The 16973-nt window shown below is 29.9% G+C and overlaps 1 protein-coding gene across 1 annotated transcript; it reads right to left on the bottom strand.

The window, feature by feature from the left end:
• Positions 1–5202: 5202 nt before the first annotated feature.
• LOC137821166 (SH3 domain-containing protein 2-like) lies at positions 5203–11218 on the bottom strand. Its single transcript, XM_068625633.1, has 10 exons — positions 10944–11218; positions 9047–9169; positions 8878–8947; positions 8224–8375; positions 7176–7277; positions 6830–7030; positions 6657–6719; positions 6370–6522; positions 6209–6283; positions 5203–5548 (listed from the first exon to the last, which is right to left on the bottom strand). Exons 1-10 carry the CDS (start codon positions 11001–11003, stop codon positions 5432–5434), a joined length of 1116 nt encoding a protein of 371 aa, XP_068481734.1. The 5' UTR covers positions 11004–11218; the 3' UTR covers positions 5203–5431.
• Positions 11219–16973: the final 5755 nt, after the last annotated feature.

Raw genomic sequence — 16973 nt, 5'->3', positions numbered from 1 at the left:
GTATTAAATATCTTTTAGATTAATTAATCAAATAAGTGATATAAGTCAGTTTTTTTTTGAGAGGTGTGAACTTCTATGTGTAAATCTTCTATTAATTTTTTTATTTTGAGCGCATAATTCTTTTTATATTTGTTGATTCATAATGAATCATTCCTTAAATAAGATGTTCATTTTCTCTCGGTCTTTTCCATATTTTGTTTATTTTAATTAGTTGAGTTTAATATGACTGAGAATTTATGATTTAACATTTTCTTGTTATAATATATATATATATATATCCTTTTTTTTCCAAAATTAAAACTTAATTTTTCTCTTTATAGTGTGCCAAAACACACACATATAAACATGTCTCGGTTTTAAAAAGTTAAACATAGCACAAATAAATTTTTTCTTTAATTTCTCAACTCACTTTGGGGTGAGATTTCGTGTAACACACAATTATCATAATCGATTAAAAAAAACACAGATGAAAAAACAGATAAAATGTAATTTTTTAAACAAAATTTTTACATATATTAAATTTAATTATATATCCACCTCACAATTTTATCTCATTCATACACAACAATACAAGTTCTATTTAGTCATTTAAATCAATCATGTATAATCAAGTATAACTCATAGAAGAAAAGTAATGACATAAACTATAAGATGTTTGACTTTACCTATAGAAGACACATGCAACTTGACTAAAAGATTTATATATATCATACTACTTTCGTTTATGTTTGTCGCCACTCATATTGGAGAATAAATCCATGTAACCTAATAGACAAAATATTTTCTCCATTACAAATTAAGTTATAGTAATATTTTTCAACTCTTAACGCCTCTTACTACCTGTTAATTTTTTTCTTTATGATTCCAATATCATTAATATTAATATATCTTATTTAATAATCCTCGATCCAATAACACATGTTAAACATATAAAAAAAAGTCGACCTAAAAATTATGTTTACAACATACCAGTGTTAGTTTTTTTATAAAAAAACTTATTGTTCAACGAGAATTGACTCATTTAGTGACAAAAGTTTTTGAACTTTTAATTAAGCGAATTTTACATAACAAGAATATGCTCTCCAAGTAAGAATTCTTCCAACTACCAAAACTCTCAAAGTTTTTTATATATTCACTTAATAATAATTAACTCATATAATTAATCTGCAGAAAATATTTTTTTCTGCATAATCAATTACATATTACAAAAAAACAACATTATTATGTTATAATAATTTATTGTAATTTTTTTTTCATCGTTTTACTTTTTTTGACGCGACTTAATTTCCGATAAAGTCAGTAAAATATCATAAAATTGGAAAGTTTAACGATGGCATAGAGAACAAATTGTAAATTTCGTGAAATATGATCAATAAACGGCATAGAGAATTAAATTATATTTAAAGCTTGAAAAGCTTGAAACATTTGTGTTCTGCGAGATTGTTTGTCGTCAATATTACAATTAAATTATTTAAATATTAAAAAGTGGTAAATATTGGATTATTAAATGATTTAAAAACACATTGATGTATGTATAAGTGAGATGTATTTATTAAAGAGAGAGGGTTTAAGTAAAAAATGTTATGCATTTATTTGAAAAAGGGTTGAGAGATAAAGATGAGATGGAGTAAATTAAAAACAAAGAAAAGAGAGGGGAAAAAGGAGAATGATGGTGATTGCAAGTACTGAGAAATTATTAGCTTTTGCTTCCAATTTAGAAGACTATCTATCCTAATCCAAACCCATAAGTTTCTTGAGTGATGCTGATTTGTAAACTTAAAAGTGTGAGAAAAAGCGTAAGATCTAATTGTGGGGTCGTCTTAGAGGAAAACAAGCCTGAAAGATGTGTTTGTTTCAACTAACCAACAACCATGCCTCCATTACAACAAAAATATATGCATAACGCATTAGGGTTGCTAATTTGAGATTTTTTTTTAAATAGGATACTTTTATAGATTAATTATTAAAATATATAAAACTTCAAAAAATTATTGAAATAAGTAATAGTTTAACACATTGTTATTGTGGGTCGACACACCTCTTTATGTCATTAAATGTCATGTGAATTTTTGTTGCTTTTATGGTGATTTTGATTATTAGGTTTTATGTTATATTAATATAAAATTTATATTTATTTAATTATAATTTTAGTATAATTAAATTTTAATTAATACTAAAATTATGTTAAGATGAAAATGATTTTACTCACTTATATGATGGGTGGTCGGTCTAATAGTGATGACCTGATAAATCAAACAAACACTCGCTATGATTGATTCGAAAGGATTATGATACTATATTACGAAATGAACTTTAAATTTAATTCAATCTCATTAAACTGATCTATGAGGTGAAGTTTGCACCCATTTATATACAATGAATTGTCTCAATCTCTAGTCCATCTGGATTTCCCACACAACTTTAATTAAAAATTTACATCACTTATTTATTTTGATAATTTTTAAATTTTCAGTAATTAATTATAAAATTATCTTACTTTCTAATAAAAACCTTAATTTGGTGTAAGAATACGGTAGTAGTCCTGACTAAATTTATATAAAAATAGTTAAAAGTTAATTTTTTGGTTTTCTTACAAATATTTTTTATTTATTTATATTTAATACAACACTCAAAAACTTTAGGCAGATGCAATGAATTATAAAATATTTAGTGGTCCATTTTATTGGTGATGGTTGTGAGTGTGTTGTGAAGTTAGCTGAAGCTGTCACCTCCAGATTCAGCCATTGTAGTGCCTCACGTGCAACTGGGGCACTTTTGTTCTGTGGGTTCCAATTTTCATAAAAAGCTTCGAAAATTAGAAGGCAACGCTCCACCACATTTCAGAAATCAGAAATATATTTCATTTTGTCAAATAGTAAAAAAAAAGTATTTAATATTTTTAGAATTTTTGTGAAAAAATAAAACATATTTTACTCTTCTTTTTTAATCACACACTCACAAAGTAGGTAGTTACTCTTTCACCGTCCCACTATTGGGCAGATCAAACATGCATTTCTTTGATGTTGAAAATCAATAACTTTTTTTAGACCCCAAAATAAACAAACAAATAAATGACTTCTAAATTTCAAACTTTTACTTTTTCTCCACGTTAAAAAATTAAACAGCAAAATAAAAAAATAGAATAAAATAACATGTCGCAGTCATGATCTGTGGAAAGTTGACAAAAAAAGAGAGAGTATATGAAGGCATGTTGTATCGTGGTTTGCACAACTTTAGTAGTTCACATACCATGCGTTTCTAGCATAGTTATCATAAAATTTTATGTTTTACTATTAATAGAAAATCATTGTGAGGTCATAGTATTTTTATTTACAATCTTAATAAATTTAGTTAAATTTTTAAAAAATATGGCACCAGTTAAACAACATTGAGTTATCCTAAAATACAATGATTGGCATGGATAACCTGTTGTGATGGTAATGGTTAAATTATTTAAATTAAGGTTATATTTTTACAGAAAAATATATCATAGTTTCAATTTTTTTACTTTTTAATATTTGCTTTCTTAATTATTTTATTTAAATTTTCTTTAATGTATAATTATTCAAAGGAGAAAACAGTACATGTTTATGTGTAAAAATATTCAATGTAATTTAGAATTTTATTGTTTCTATATTTTATGAAACCTGAATTTTGATTTCTATTATTTTCGTAATTTAATCTCTTAATATTTAACTATCTGTAATTTTTTATCCGCAGTTTTTCTACACAATTTTGATTTTGATTTAATATTTATCTATCTGTATTTTTTATACTTTTTATATATATTATTTTAAATTTAGTAAGGCAACTTAGTTGTACTGAAATATTGAATTTTTTCTAATTTATTATAAAGTGAGCGTTATTGAAGAGATCCATCAATTCACTGAATTTGGTACACTTGTATAACTCACTTGATTTAATCACTAGCCGACTTATAAGTTGGTCTGTGAAAACTGAAAATTTCAATAGGTTTTAAGTTTTGTGACTGCAAAATTTACTAGAACTAGAATTCAAATAATAAGTTCTTAAAAATTAAATATTTGAAAATTAAAAAACTATTTTAGATTAATTCACACATTTACGTTTTCTTATTTCGATATAAATTTTGAAATTTCACCCCTCACTCAAATATTGATCATTTCAATTTCATGTATGCCATTTTCTTATCAATTTCTCATTTTTTTTCCACCAAATACCAGTACAATACAGTTCAAGGACGACGTGTATGTCCCAAACAATTGAGAGTTTCAGAAAAATATATATCCAAAGAAATTTAATAAAAATATTATGAAATGCGTAAAATTTAGCGCATACAAGGATAAATACAATCATTGCTCCTTATTCTTCTATCTAATGACCAAGTTACAAATATTTCAAATATTAATTGTGATCTTATTTTGTTACTTTTTTTCATAATTAATCTAATTTTCTATAATAAATTTAAATTTACACCGTTCAACAGGAGCAATTTTAAGAACTTTTCTTGCATAATAGGAGACAATTTAAGAACTTATTTACAAGCCACATATCTTAATCCTATTTTTAGTTTCATCTTTTAAATTTTTAATCATTTTCAATACATTTCTTACTTTTGATTTCAAATTTAATTTAATTTAACTATTCCAAAAAAATATTTTCAATTATCTTAAACCATTATTGTTTTACCCACGTACGATAAAATTATACTTTATTTTCTTAATCATCTACCCCTTTCAATTTATCCTTTCAATTTTCATTTTCAAATTAAATTTCAACATTTAACAAGATATCAGTAATTATAAATGACCTTATGTTACAATATAAACTATTTATTATAAAGTCAAAATATGATGTATGTATTAAATTATTTACAATTAGTTTAATTATTCTAATATAATTAATAATTTGAAAACAAACATGTACCTTTTAATTATTAAGTTTAGTAATAAATGTAGGCTCAAAACCAGACATCAATACCCAATTCCAAATGCCCAGTACCAAATCAAAACAGGAATGCTGAAAATAACTAAGCAAGAAAAATAACCAGCGGAACAACTCCTGAAAAACAACACATTAAAAAGAAAATCATTCTAGTTAATTTAATTAAAAAGTGGAAAAAACCCAAATTGAAATATACAAGTACCGATCGTATATGACTATGGATAGTGAAGTTATTCATTCAAATGGATTTAGCTACGAATCTTTTTTCTTAAACACGGGTAGGAGAATAAATATTTTAATACTTGAAGGAATTCATAGCTACAAATGATTTTAATACTGCATAAATCAACTGATAATCACAAGAAAAGAAGCTGTCATCTATATATCACAAATGGATTGGTGTATGCTAAGCACACATTATCCACGAAGCACAAACCAAAACATACAAACATACAAAACCCCTGAGGGAAGAAGCCACCAACTCAACCCTGCTCAGCAGAAAAAAAAATCAAAACACTTCGGCCACCTTGCTTGCAAGGACTCGCTCCCTTCTTTCAATGTATCCAAACGGAAACCAACCTGCTTTCCCTTTGCATTCGCCCTCGGCCCATCCATTGTTCGTCACCTGTCAATCAGAGTCATATTAGGAACAATTTAAAATGATTTTAGGGTAATTTGTCCCCACCACCACCACCACAACCAAAATTTCTTTTAAATATAACACGAATGTGATAAATAAGAGATACAGGCTCTTGCAGGACCACAATTCCTTTATAGCCAAGACAAGTATGTTATGACACAAGGTACAAGCAAATGACCAAACAATCATGGTAGTGTTAATCATTCATTGATCAACTGTTTTCCGATATCATATTAGATTGCCTATTCTGTCTGATGCTTAAACTGATAAGAAGAGGGTCTGACTATTACATTTTGGTATACTTGTATTTTACTGCCTTTTCACGAGTCAATTTCAAAAATTTTATTTAACAGGTCTGTAAAGACCAGAACAATCCATATATAAAACACCCTCCCCCCAGAAAAAAAACAGATTCCAAATCAGATCCTCTGCAGCAAGTTGTCTACAGCCAAATCTCAGCCGTTGATTAGTTGGTACATAGTACTAAAAGAAATAGAGAGAATGTAAATAAATGGTTCAGATTTTAGCCGCAGAGAACATGGTGCTGGAGATATGCAGTAGATGATACTGGTTTGATTCCTTCAAATAAAATGACATCCTTTGGTTCACCAAAAGCTGTAATGATAGACTTGGTAAGTGACAAACCTTTCTAACAACAATATAATCCCCAACTGATAGATTCAATTCAACTTCTGACTCCGCATGGTAGGGAAATAAAACCTGCACGAGTAAACAGCAGAAAGTAAATTAAGCAGTCACTTATTTTTTAGCAGAATATCTAATTTTTGTAAAAGAAAAAATCTAACCTCTCCTAAGAAGTAACCCATACTATCTGTTGAGCCATTATGTGCTTGAGAAGCATATACGCCATTTACTTCTTCATATGATGGAGGTGGTGGCGTGCTGTTATCCACGCTTGGGGTAGGAGGGGCTTCAATTCGCTGTCGTTCTGATATCATCTATTATTCAAATATAAATATGGCATGCAATCATATGTCGATGGCAAAAGAAAATGATGTAACTTTCTAATGGCATATTTGACTTTTATATTGAGAAGATGATGAAAAAATGACCAACGGATACAATGGCTTACCTCTCCCTCAAGCTGATCAAGTATTTGGAGTACTCTTTGATGATAGGCTCGCTCTGCTTCAACCTTAATATTAGAAATAGAACATTGGATTCAAGAGTAATAATTTCCGATAACTCAGATCCAAGATTTTAAAACATAAGAACTGCAACATCATATGGTAAAACGGCAAATACCATAGCTATAATACGCTGGAGGGTTAACCTCTGTTGCTGCGCTTCAACAGCAGCCATTGCAGCAGCTGCTTCTTTTCCCAATATGGCCATGTTTGTCTTCAGGTCTTGCAGCTTTGCTTCAGCTGCTTCCAGCTTCATAGCATTCTCAGTATTGCCTGGTGTTTCTCTTACTTTTGCCTGGCGTTTGGAAACTTCAATAGCCTGTCTAGGTTTAAAAGACATAGTAATTACAAAGTACACAGAAAAAATTATCGATGAAATATTTACTTATTTGGACATTTACCAAAATGTAAGCTGGTGACAAATGGAAAATATACAATAAAATGAAACATAAATTTACAGATACCTGGGCCTCGGCTTCCTGCCGCATTCTGTCATATCGTTGAGCAAGATGCCGAGCATCCTCCAATGGTGCTCCCATCACCATTGCTCTTAAGGGCTCTGCAACCTAAGAATCAACCAAAACTGAAAATGTTCACTGTCCGAGACATTAGGTCAACAAGCAAGAAAGACTAACACAGTGAATGTATACGTCCAATTACTATTAAATTCAATTAAAACGGTAAATGGATTTGAATATCCATGGCCATCCAGGATAAAAAAGAAAATCAGTAGGATGGAATCCAGGCATTAAATCAGTGAATCCAAATCTGAACATCTATAGAAATGTACGAGGCTCCCAGCAAACAGGGTCTGTCAGGGAAGGATATATATGTACATAATTTACCCTTGCAATTGGAGATGGGGCTTCCTTGAATTTGAAACTGTGGCCTAGGTCACAAAGCCACAATGTTATTACAGTAACTAGGGCTCTCATTTAAATATCTATAATTATGTATCTTATTCATTTTAGATAGAACAGTTTAGTTAGGGATAAATCCAAGAATTACATGTATGAAGCCAGAGCTGAACCCTTCAATCATAAAACTATCAATGGCTGTATGATGGACTCATGCATAAACCGAAGATATAGGTTAATGTGATAAACCCCTATTATTCCTACTTATCTTTACCAGGCACAATAATGGTGTGCAATATGTACAATATAACAGAAGCTACAAAATGTAATATCTCAAAAGGGAAATGGTAGAAATGTATAAAGTAAAATAAGTATCAATAATTAAATTTCATGTGAATAAATTACTCGGAGGATTCAGGAAACTGCTTGATATTTCACTGCTTCGCTAGGGACAGTGGATCTTGGATTAAAAATAAGGCAGCAAAACTGGAATATATGTACTATCCATCCAAGCAGTGATAATATATAACCACGCTTGTATTTTAAGATGCTTTGGTCCACATTACTCTGGCACAAAATCACATGTACTGGCATAAACTTGTTAACTTCAGAACCCTATGATTTATGAGTGTGCATTTGCTAGGGCATTTTTTACCTGTGTTCCAAGTGCTTTTAGTAAGCTCCCACGCTCCTTCTCCATTTGCGCACGGGCACGTGCATAGTTTAGTGCTGCTCTAGATAATGTGCTACCACTGGTACATGTATTATCTGCACCATATTTCCTGCTATCTTCTGATAACTTTGTTCCTGTTAAATAACAACAAGTATAGTGGTAATTTAATAACAATACTCATAGGAGGTGGTATTTAAATTAAATAACAGTTTAACTCAGGGAGAAAATCTCCGTTACAGGGAAAAAACAGCTCAACATATGGAAACGCATGCCAGAAAAGAAATGCAGAAATATGAGATAACAATCATAGCTGATTATACCCTCGCTGGCCTAAGCTACCAACTTACTCCCAAAAATTCTGTTCTGCCTTGCCATTATTCCCCACTTCCGCTCATTCACATTCCTATTCCTCTCCCCTTACCGCACAGTTATCTTCTTCAATAGCTTTCTGTCTAGTGTACATTCTATTACCTCTCCTATCATTGTTCTCTCATTCCTTCTAGCAGCACTCCTATTTCTTTAATTATAAACACACAATTAACATCCCATCCTCCTTTTTCTTCTCTAACATAATGTCATAAACTCTTTTCCCGAAACCCAACTACAAATAAAATTTCACCAACCAAAATTACGGACCTATTTCAACTTGTTTGGATCCAGTTACAATATAACCTTCCACACCACGAACAATATCCCTTTGATAATGCTGGAAAAAAAAAAATTCATATCAGTCAAGGAGGGAGCGTATAAGTAGAGTTAAAAAAATCAACAAAAATAGAGGATTGGTACAGAAAAACCAAATAACCTTTCCAGCCCGTGTTGATATGTAAAGCTTCTCAAGTTTCTGATGTTGTTGAAGTTCCACCTCATCAGTAACCATATTATCTGAACCTCCATATCCCCCAGCCCCAAACTGTTTAAGTACAGCCTAAATAGCAATAATTGTGGTTAAAACCTCAATAGGGGAAGAAAGCAAAACTAAGGATTAGCTAGCAGGTAAAGGAGCATGAGATGTATTGAATCCTACCATAAAAAATAACTCAAGAAAATACATGATAGAAAGGAGAGAATAAGAACAACCATGAGGGAGGATGATGTATCCTCTAAAGAAAAGTGGTAATCGTCATATTGCAGATCATAGTCAAATGAATGAAATCTCTTTAATTAAGTGTTCCAATGTCTCTCAGGGACAGGTTACTGATATTGTAAAACAGTATTGAGTGTAATCTATTTGTCTTCAAAATTTACTTTCTTTTACTTTCCTGTTTGTGGTAGGAGGAGCCAAGGCCATATCTATAGACCCAATTAATATTCATCCCAGCATTATGGCTTAGGAGGGCAGTAAATTGCATGGCAGTGTGCCTTTGTGTGATTAATCTCTGCGTAGGATAGTAATAGCAGTGCCTCTAAGATTATCTTATATTTTCTGGACTTTTGCTCAGAAATGCATTCAATCAGATGCTAAGACATGAAAATTGGCCTTTAAACACAAGGAAATATTTTTACCCTTTTATCTTTTGGAATGAACATAAGATAGGATTAAAATATAACACTAATTTTTTACATTACATGTGTATAACTAATAGGCTCAAATACAGCACAGAAGATTGGGATATGAATAAAAATAATCAAATCATAACAGTACAAGTAAAGGTATTTTAAGCGTTGATGCAATGTCCAAGATTAGTAGCAGTTTGATTTATACAGCTACAAATGACATCACTAGTCAACAACTATTTAGAAGTGTTTGTGCTTCCTCAAATATAAATGCATATTTTCAAATATTCTATAGTAATAACTAAACATGTTTGCATGTAGATTTTTTTTTATAAATGATCATGTGTGTCTGTATTGTAATTGTATTCATTGAATGCAATGCTTGTAACCATATCCTTATACTCATGCCATGCAATACAATATCATAGAGTAACAAATTTGCCTTCATTTAGTTGTGGCCCTTCAAAATTCTTTTGTTGATTTTGGTTATCATAGATTTTTTCTAAATGGTTCCTGTCACCACTCCGTAGAATTGCTACACACATCTAGCGGCACCAACATATTAGTAAGTGGCCGTTCTGCGGTGGATGCTTGTCACATACATCATCACTATTGGTAATAAAGGACGAGAAAGAACTAAAAACAATAACAAAAACTTTCTAGACCACTAAATCCAAATTAATCCATATTTTAGGGAATAAAAATACATTTTACCCTAAACAATGTACTTGATTACCAAGCGCGTTTCCAGTCCAAGCAACTAGCCAAATATTCAAGCCACCTTCCCTTCAGGATACCATCAGATCAATACAAAAAAATCTAAAAGTTCAGTTATTTCAAAAAGCTTATTTCACGAATAAACTTAATATTACTGAACGAATTGCTTAATCAGCATCAAGTTCTAATCTATGCAGCGTTTCCGAAATCGGCGACGTAACAGCTTAAAATTAAGCTTATTATTCTAAGAATTTGGCAAATCAATCATTACAAAATTTCTAAACCCTTCCCGCAATGCAAGTGTACGACAAGGTTGGTCAGAACTCGGAATTATCGGTGCGAAGAAAATAATTATCCTAATCGAATTTAAGAGGCGCGTACTTGTGTTGATCTATTGGAAGGGATGCATTTGCGTTGATCGGAGAAAGATCTGGCAACTGAAATAGGTTTTATTCAGAGAACGAAAGAGAGAGAGAAAGAGAAGGAACCTGCTGTTGGCGAGCGACCTGTTCTCGAAGCTTGGAGGCTTGCTTTCTGATAGCTTCCATTCAGAAATCCTTTTTTTTATCGAATCTTCCACCGCAGTGCACAGTGTTGATTTGATTTCAACCGAAGCACCAGCAGCAACGGTGTTTGAATATCACAGAGAAGAGAACAAAGAAAAGGGACAGACAGAGGTTTTTCAAAATTGCGCTGGAAATTATTACATTCTATATGTCATGGACAGTCACTTTGTTTCTTCCTTCCCCTAGACACCTTGCTTGGTTTTTTAATATATATAATTATACATTATATTTTACTTACATAACAGTTTTATTTATTTTTTAAAATTTTCTATAATTTTGGTCTGAGATTTTTAAAATTCTATATATTTGATTCATTTGTCAAATTTACATATTTTTTTACTTTTTTTAAATTTAATTCATTAAATAGTATTTTAAAGCAATATGTTAAGTCAACTATAAAAATATATACAAAATTGAAAATTTGGATTAAATTATAAAGTTTTTGAAACGTATAAACTTAAATTTTAGAAAATAAACAAAACCAAAATTACGTATTACAAATTAAGAAAATGTAATTTGACCCTTTTTCTTATCTTACTTATCTCGCTCTGAAAAAGTGGTACAAAGTAATAACTGGATTTGAATGGGCGAACATGTCAAGCCTTCACGTGTTTAAACATTACAATTTAATGAATTTCTAACAACGACGTATATAATTATTTTAAGAATAAATATAATTAGAATTTAATTTAGTGCATTTTAACATTTAATGGTATTTTTAGTTAAATTAATAGAAATAAAAATTTAAGTCTAATTTTATTAAGTTTGAAATAATTTATTAACATAAATTATTACGTTATCCCATTAAAGAAATCATTTTTTTAAGGAAGGTAACTTCACAACTATTTATTTCTTTTTTTAAGCAGCAACTATTTATTTCATTAGTTATATACTTTTTGGAAAAAAATATGTAACTCTTTTAAACACTTGTTACAAGTAGTATTTTTATGGTCAGTGAATGTATATTTTTGAATTCAATGATTACTAACATTTTATAGGATTTTTGTTAATTAGAAAAATTAATTACATTAAAGAATTTAATAGTCAGTATTTTTCCCCAAAATTGAAAATAATACTAAACATCTATAACAACTAATATTACACAAGTGCTAATGGAATATGAATCATCCATTATATATTAAAGATAATTAATATTTAGTTTCTAATTTAATTAAATTTATATTTAAAATTATTCAAACTATATATATGTATAGTTATATATATTTTTTAATATGTTTGGATGAAATTGGTTGATATTTTATCTCCATTTATTTCAAACTTGGTACTGGTTAAAGTAGTCAAAATAAGATACAATAATTACAATAAAATTAAATCATGATTGAATAGAGTGGTTGGAAGGAGGTGTAGAGAGAAAAGCATACGCATAAAAATATTAAACAGAAGAAAGAAAAGGGTAAAAAGAGATGGGCCTGTTGGGCCAGGTTCTCACACTATAACTCTAACGTGAATCTTTCTTCCTGCACCTCCATATGTTCTTCTCACACCCCCATACAAAACATGAAAATGTGGTTTTATCCTTCTTATGCCACCCCCATATTTCATATTACATAATCCGAAAGTTAATCTCGAATTCGAAAATAGCTTATAGATTATATAATCCGGAATATATCTTTAAAAAATGGTATTCCGGATTATATAATCCAGAAGTTTGGATTTGAGAGTGGCTTCCGGATTATGTAATCCATAAATGCATTTGAAAAAAGGCTTCCTGATTGGAAGGTAAAAAATACTTTCAGATTATGTAATCCGACAACTAATAGTGCATATGAAGAAAAGGCTTTCGGATTATGTAATCCATAAGCTAATTATGAGTTTGGAAAATGACTTCCAGATTACATAATCCAAAATATTACATAGGAACAAATGCAAAAATTTATGGAGGTGCAAGAAGAAACAATCCTCTAACGTGGTACTTAAATAAAGCCAAATTCTTCCCGCCATCTCCATCCCTTCTTCCTACATGTTTTATTTTTTTATAATCCCTTCTTCCTACATGTTTTATTTTTTTTATAATTCAAACCTTATCCTTTTGTGTTAGGATATTTTATTGATGGAGAGTGTGATGTCTTATTCTTTCAAGTAACTTAGAATGCTTATAATGGTCGTAATGGTAAATATTGGTGATTGAAGTAAGTTTTGTAGTGTTTTTAGAGTTTTTTTTTTTTTCATGGGATTGTACAATTCGTAACACCCCTTAGTGTAATATGCATTATGAATTGTAGAATTTATAACACTCCTTAATGTAATCCATATAAAAAATATCTTCCAAACTATCCAATTTGTAACTTATTTTGAACTAACAATCTCGATTGTATAATTTGAAAGACAATTTCATAACCAAATTTACCTTCCAAATTATACAATCTAAAATAAATATATATTATAATAAGGTGTGTTGCGAATATATAATCAGTAATATATTTCCAAATTCAAAAATATCTTTCCAAATTCAAAAATATCTTTCAGGATATTGTAATCCAAAATGATTTTTTTAATATAAAAAAAAGTTTCAGATTGAAAATGTAAATAGAAAAAAATAAAATTTGAAATTATAAAATCGGAAATATATTATTTTAAAGATAAAATTATATTTTTTTCAGACCTATAAAGGTTGAGTCAAAATTATGGAGGTGCAGTAAGAAACGCCCTTAAATAAAATCCTTGAACTCGTCGAACTATAGCAATCATCTTACCAAGTGCTGTGATATTTTTTGCATTCATTAATCATGGCTTCAGATTTGAAGGCGTTGAACTTGACATGGTCTTCGAGAGGAAGAAAACTCAAGTCATAATCAAAATCTATCTTTCTAATGTGATCACATATAGCTAAGTTCAATGTTCCTTTAGCTACTTTTACGTCACAAAAAGCTCAACCCATGAAATCTAGCACATAACAACTTGACAACCAGGCCTTCATCATAACTTAATTACCTTATTTTATTCATCAACGTATAGCAACAGGAAAAGGTCAAATATTCACATATTCTTATAACAAGAACATCATAACAAACCCTTCTTAGATTAATTAATTTGTATCTTTTTGAAAATAGTTTATTTTATTGAAAGAGACATTTTCTTTAGATAAAGTCTTGTTAACCTGATCTTTTAGACGAAATCCTGTTTTATTCTTGATTCGATCTGAGGAAGTTTTTATTATAAATATAATTTTTCTAAATAATTATTGTTCCTACAGAACTAGAACTCTAGAATCCTGCAGAACACTTCTTCTTATTGTAATCTTCTCGTCTTCTCGGTTTTACGGTTAGACTTCTTTCGGCTGGATCTCCTTTGGTCTAGACGCGATGGGGGAGTACCTGCGATGACACTCCGACAATTAAGTCAGTCTGAGAGCTAGGTACCAGAGGAATAGGGAATGAATAGTTACCTCGAGTGTTGTGTCTCTCCCTCTATTTACACTACTGTGGATGAGTTCTGACTGTTGTGGGCCTGCATTCGAGTCCAGTTGGAAGTCCAATTGCACCCTAATCATGCTTTGCGCTTAACCTGGTTTATTTTTGTACGTGTTTGGCTGTTAACTTTGTCGGCTAGTCGGCTAGTCGGCTTCTCGGCCACCCGGTAGTACAATTATCTTTTTCATTTTTATTTGTTTGGGTTCTTGGATTAGTAATGTGTATTAAGTAAATTGATAAAAAAAAATTATGAGATTGAGTAATTCATATCATAGATAAAAAATTGTTTTACAAACATATGACTTAGACATGAAATGGAGAGACACCAAAATGATGCTATAATTGTACGATTTTTGTTGCAATATTATGATGAAAAAATAAACTATTTTTTTTCTCTAAAACTTGCTAATAAATTTACTTAAGAAATCCCATATTATTAGTTAAGTTATTGAGCTTTATGTTTTATGTGAGTGAAGCAAAGCTTTATAAAGATTGTTAACTCATGTTCCGAAGAAGCATTATCCAAAGACGCCGCAAACTCAGAGTAGCGATTTAATTGACCAAGAATTGAATATTGTTGATAGAAGTAGACATTTAAGTACTGAAATTGAAATTCATTTTAAGTTCCTACAGGAACTGTCTTGTCGTTTTTCCATTTTTGTTTCTTTCTGTTCCTATTGAATCTCTGTTTGACTTTGGTCTTTGTTGGTAAGTTATATATCAAATTTAGCAGAAAAAAATATAGCGATCAAAATAGAATACTGAAAATTAATGACACTAAAATAAAAATAATAATTAAGGACTAAACAGCTATTTTAAGTAAAGTTTGTAACAGAATGACTTTTATAAAGTAAACATATAAAAAAATATATAATTTCATAACTTTTATGAAGTTATGCTTAACTTAAGGTCTTACTTTTTGTATTTTGGTTTTGGTTTAAAAATGCTCACATAAATCACAGAAGCACCATTGCGTCTGTGTCATTATTTGTTTGTAAAGCCCAATTCAAATGCAAAGATCAAGTGAGTGATCATTACATTGTCCTTTTAGTATTTATAACAAAAAATGGTTTTGATACTTGTAAAAAATTACGACAAAATGTGTTTTGTGTAATTTGAAAGACAGTGTGATTACGAGCAAATCATTACATATAACAAAAAATCTCCCTCGAGAGTCAAGCAAATTATTAACCATAACAATAATTTATGATGTGATTCCATATATTGTGTAATTTGAAAGGCAAGTTCCTAATGTCATTACTATAGGAGAGTAGGGGTAGAGAAGAAATAAAGTTGATTAAATATATTTTTAAATTTTAATTATCAAATTCTCGTCAAAGATTAGTACAAAAGCAAACTAACAACCTAAACGATAATTTGTCATGAATTTTAATTTTAAAAAAAGGCATTGGGTGATCCAATTCGAGGAGTCGTGCCACCTAGATGGAGAATGGAGAAGGTAGAAAATAAATGTTGAAGATATATTTTCATAAATCTCTTTAAAATATCTTACGAAAATAATAAATATGTTTTCCATCTTTTAAAATTATTTTATAAATTAATTAATAATTAAGGGAAATATTTATCTTTTAAAAAATCAGTTTTAGTTTATGCATGAATTATAAAAATAATTTTCTTCATTTCTTTTATAAAAGTTTGTAAAAAAAATCAATTACATTGCACTTTCAAATAGTATATAATGCAAAATGTCCTATAGCATGACTTAAATTTTGTGTAGTTGAATCAAGGGTAAGAAAAAAAAATTAAATAGCTAATCTAAATTCATATTACTTTAATTTTATTTGAATAGATTTATTTTAAATTTAAATTTATGTTTTTATATTTAAAATCTAAACTATTTTATTGGATTTAGATATTATATAAATTGAATAATTTATTGGATTTTTTAAAATCCTAAATCAATGTACATTTAGGTCATTTTATCTAATGAAATATTAGGTCAAGTTAGATTCCATTAAAGTAGTTCATAGTCAAAATCAAGTTAAGTTAATCTAAGTCCAAATTAAATTGAGTCAGTCTTTGTCTAGGTTGAGTTTAGTGAGTCTTTGTCCAGGTTGAGTTTAGTCTATCCTAGCATAGGTAGAGATGAGTTAGGACTAACCTACATTTAATTGAGTTGAGCTAGGTTTAGGTTGGTCCTTATTTGATAAAAACTTGATTAGGACTAGATGAAGTCGAGTCATCTTCAGCCTAAGTCAAGTTAGTCAGTCTAAAGATAGGTCAAGTCGATGCGACATGGGGTTAGGTTGTGTCGAGTAATTTCAGGTATAGGTCGAGCTAAGTTAGTTTGAATCTAGATTGAGCCGATTCGACTTAGATCCATTTCAAACCGATTTAGGATGTGACCACATTTAACATAGGTTGGCTAGGCCCATGTTGAGTCAAGTTCAGTCAGGTCCAACTCGAGTCGGACGCAAGTGGGAGAAGACAGATTGGGTCAGGTTTGGACAAGTTGAGTTTGGCTTGTGTTGGGTCGAGTCATCAAGCCTATAAGGGGTTG

Source organism: Phaseolus vulgaris, chromosome 9 (assembly GCF_000499845.2).
Source record: "Phaseolus vulgaris cultivar G19833 chromosome 9, P. vulgaris v2.0, whole genome shotgun sequence".
In the NCBI taxonomy this organism is placed as follows: domain Eukaryota; kingdom Viridiplantae; phylum Streptophyta; class Magnoliopsida; order Fabales; family Fabaceae; genus Phaseolus; species Phaseolus vulgaris.
This window is presented reverse-complemented; position numbering and strand designations above follow the sequence as displayed.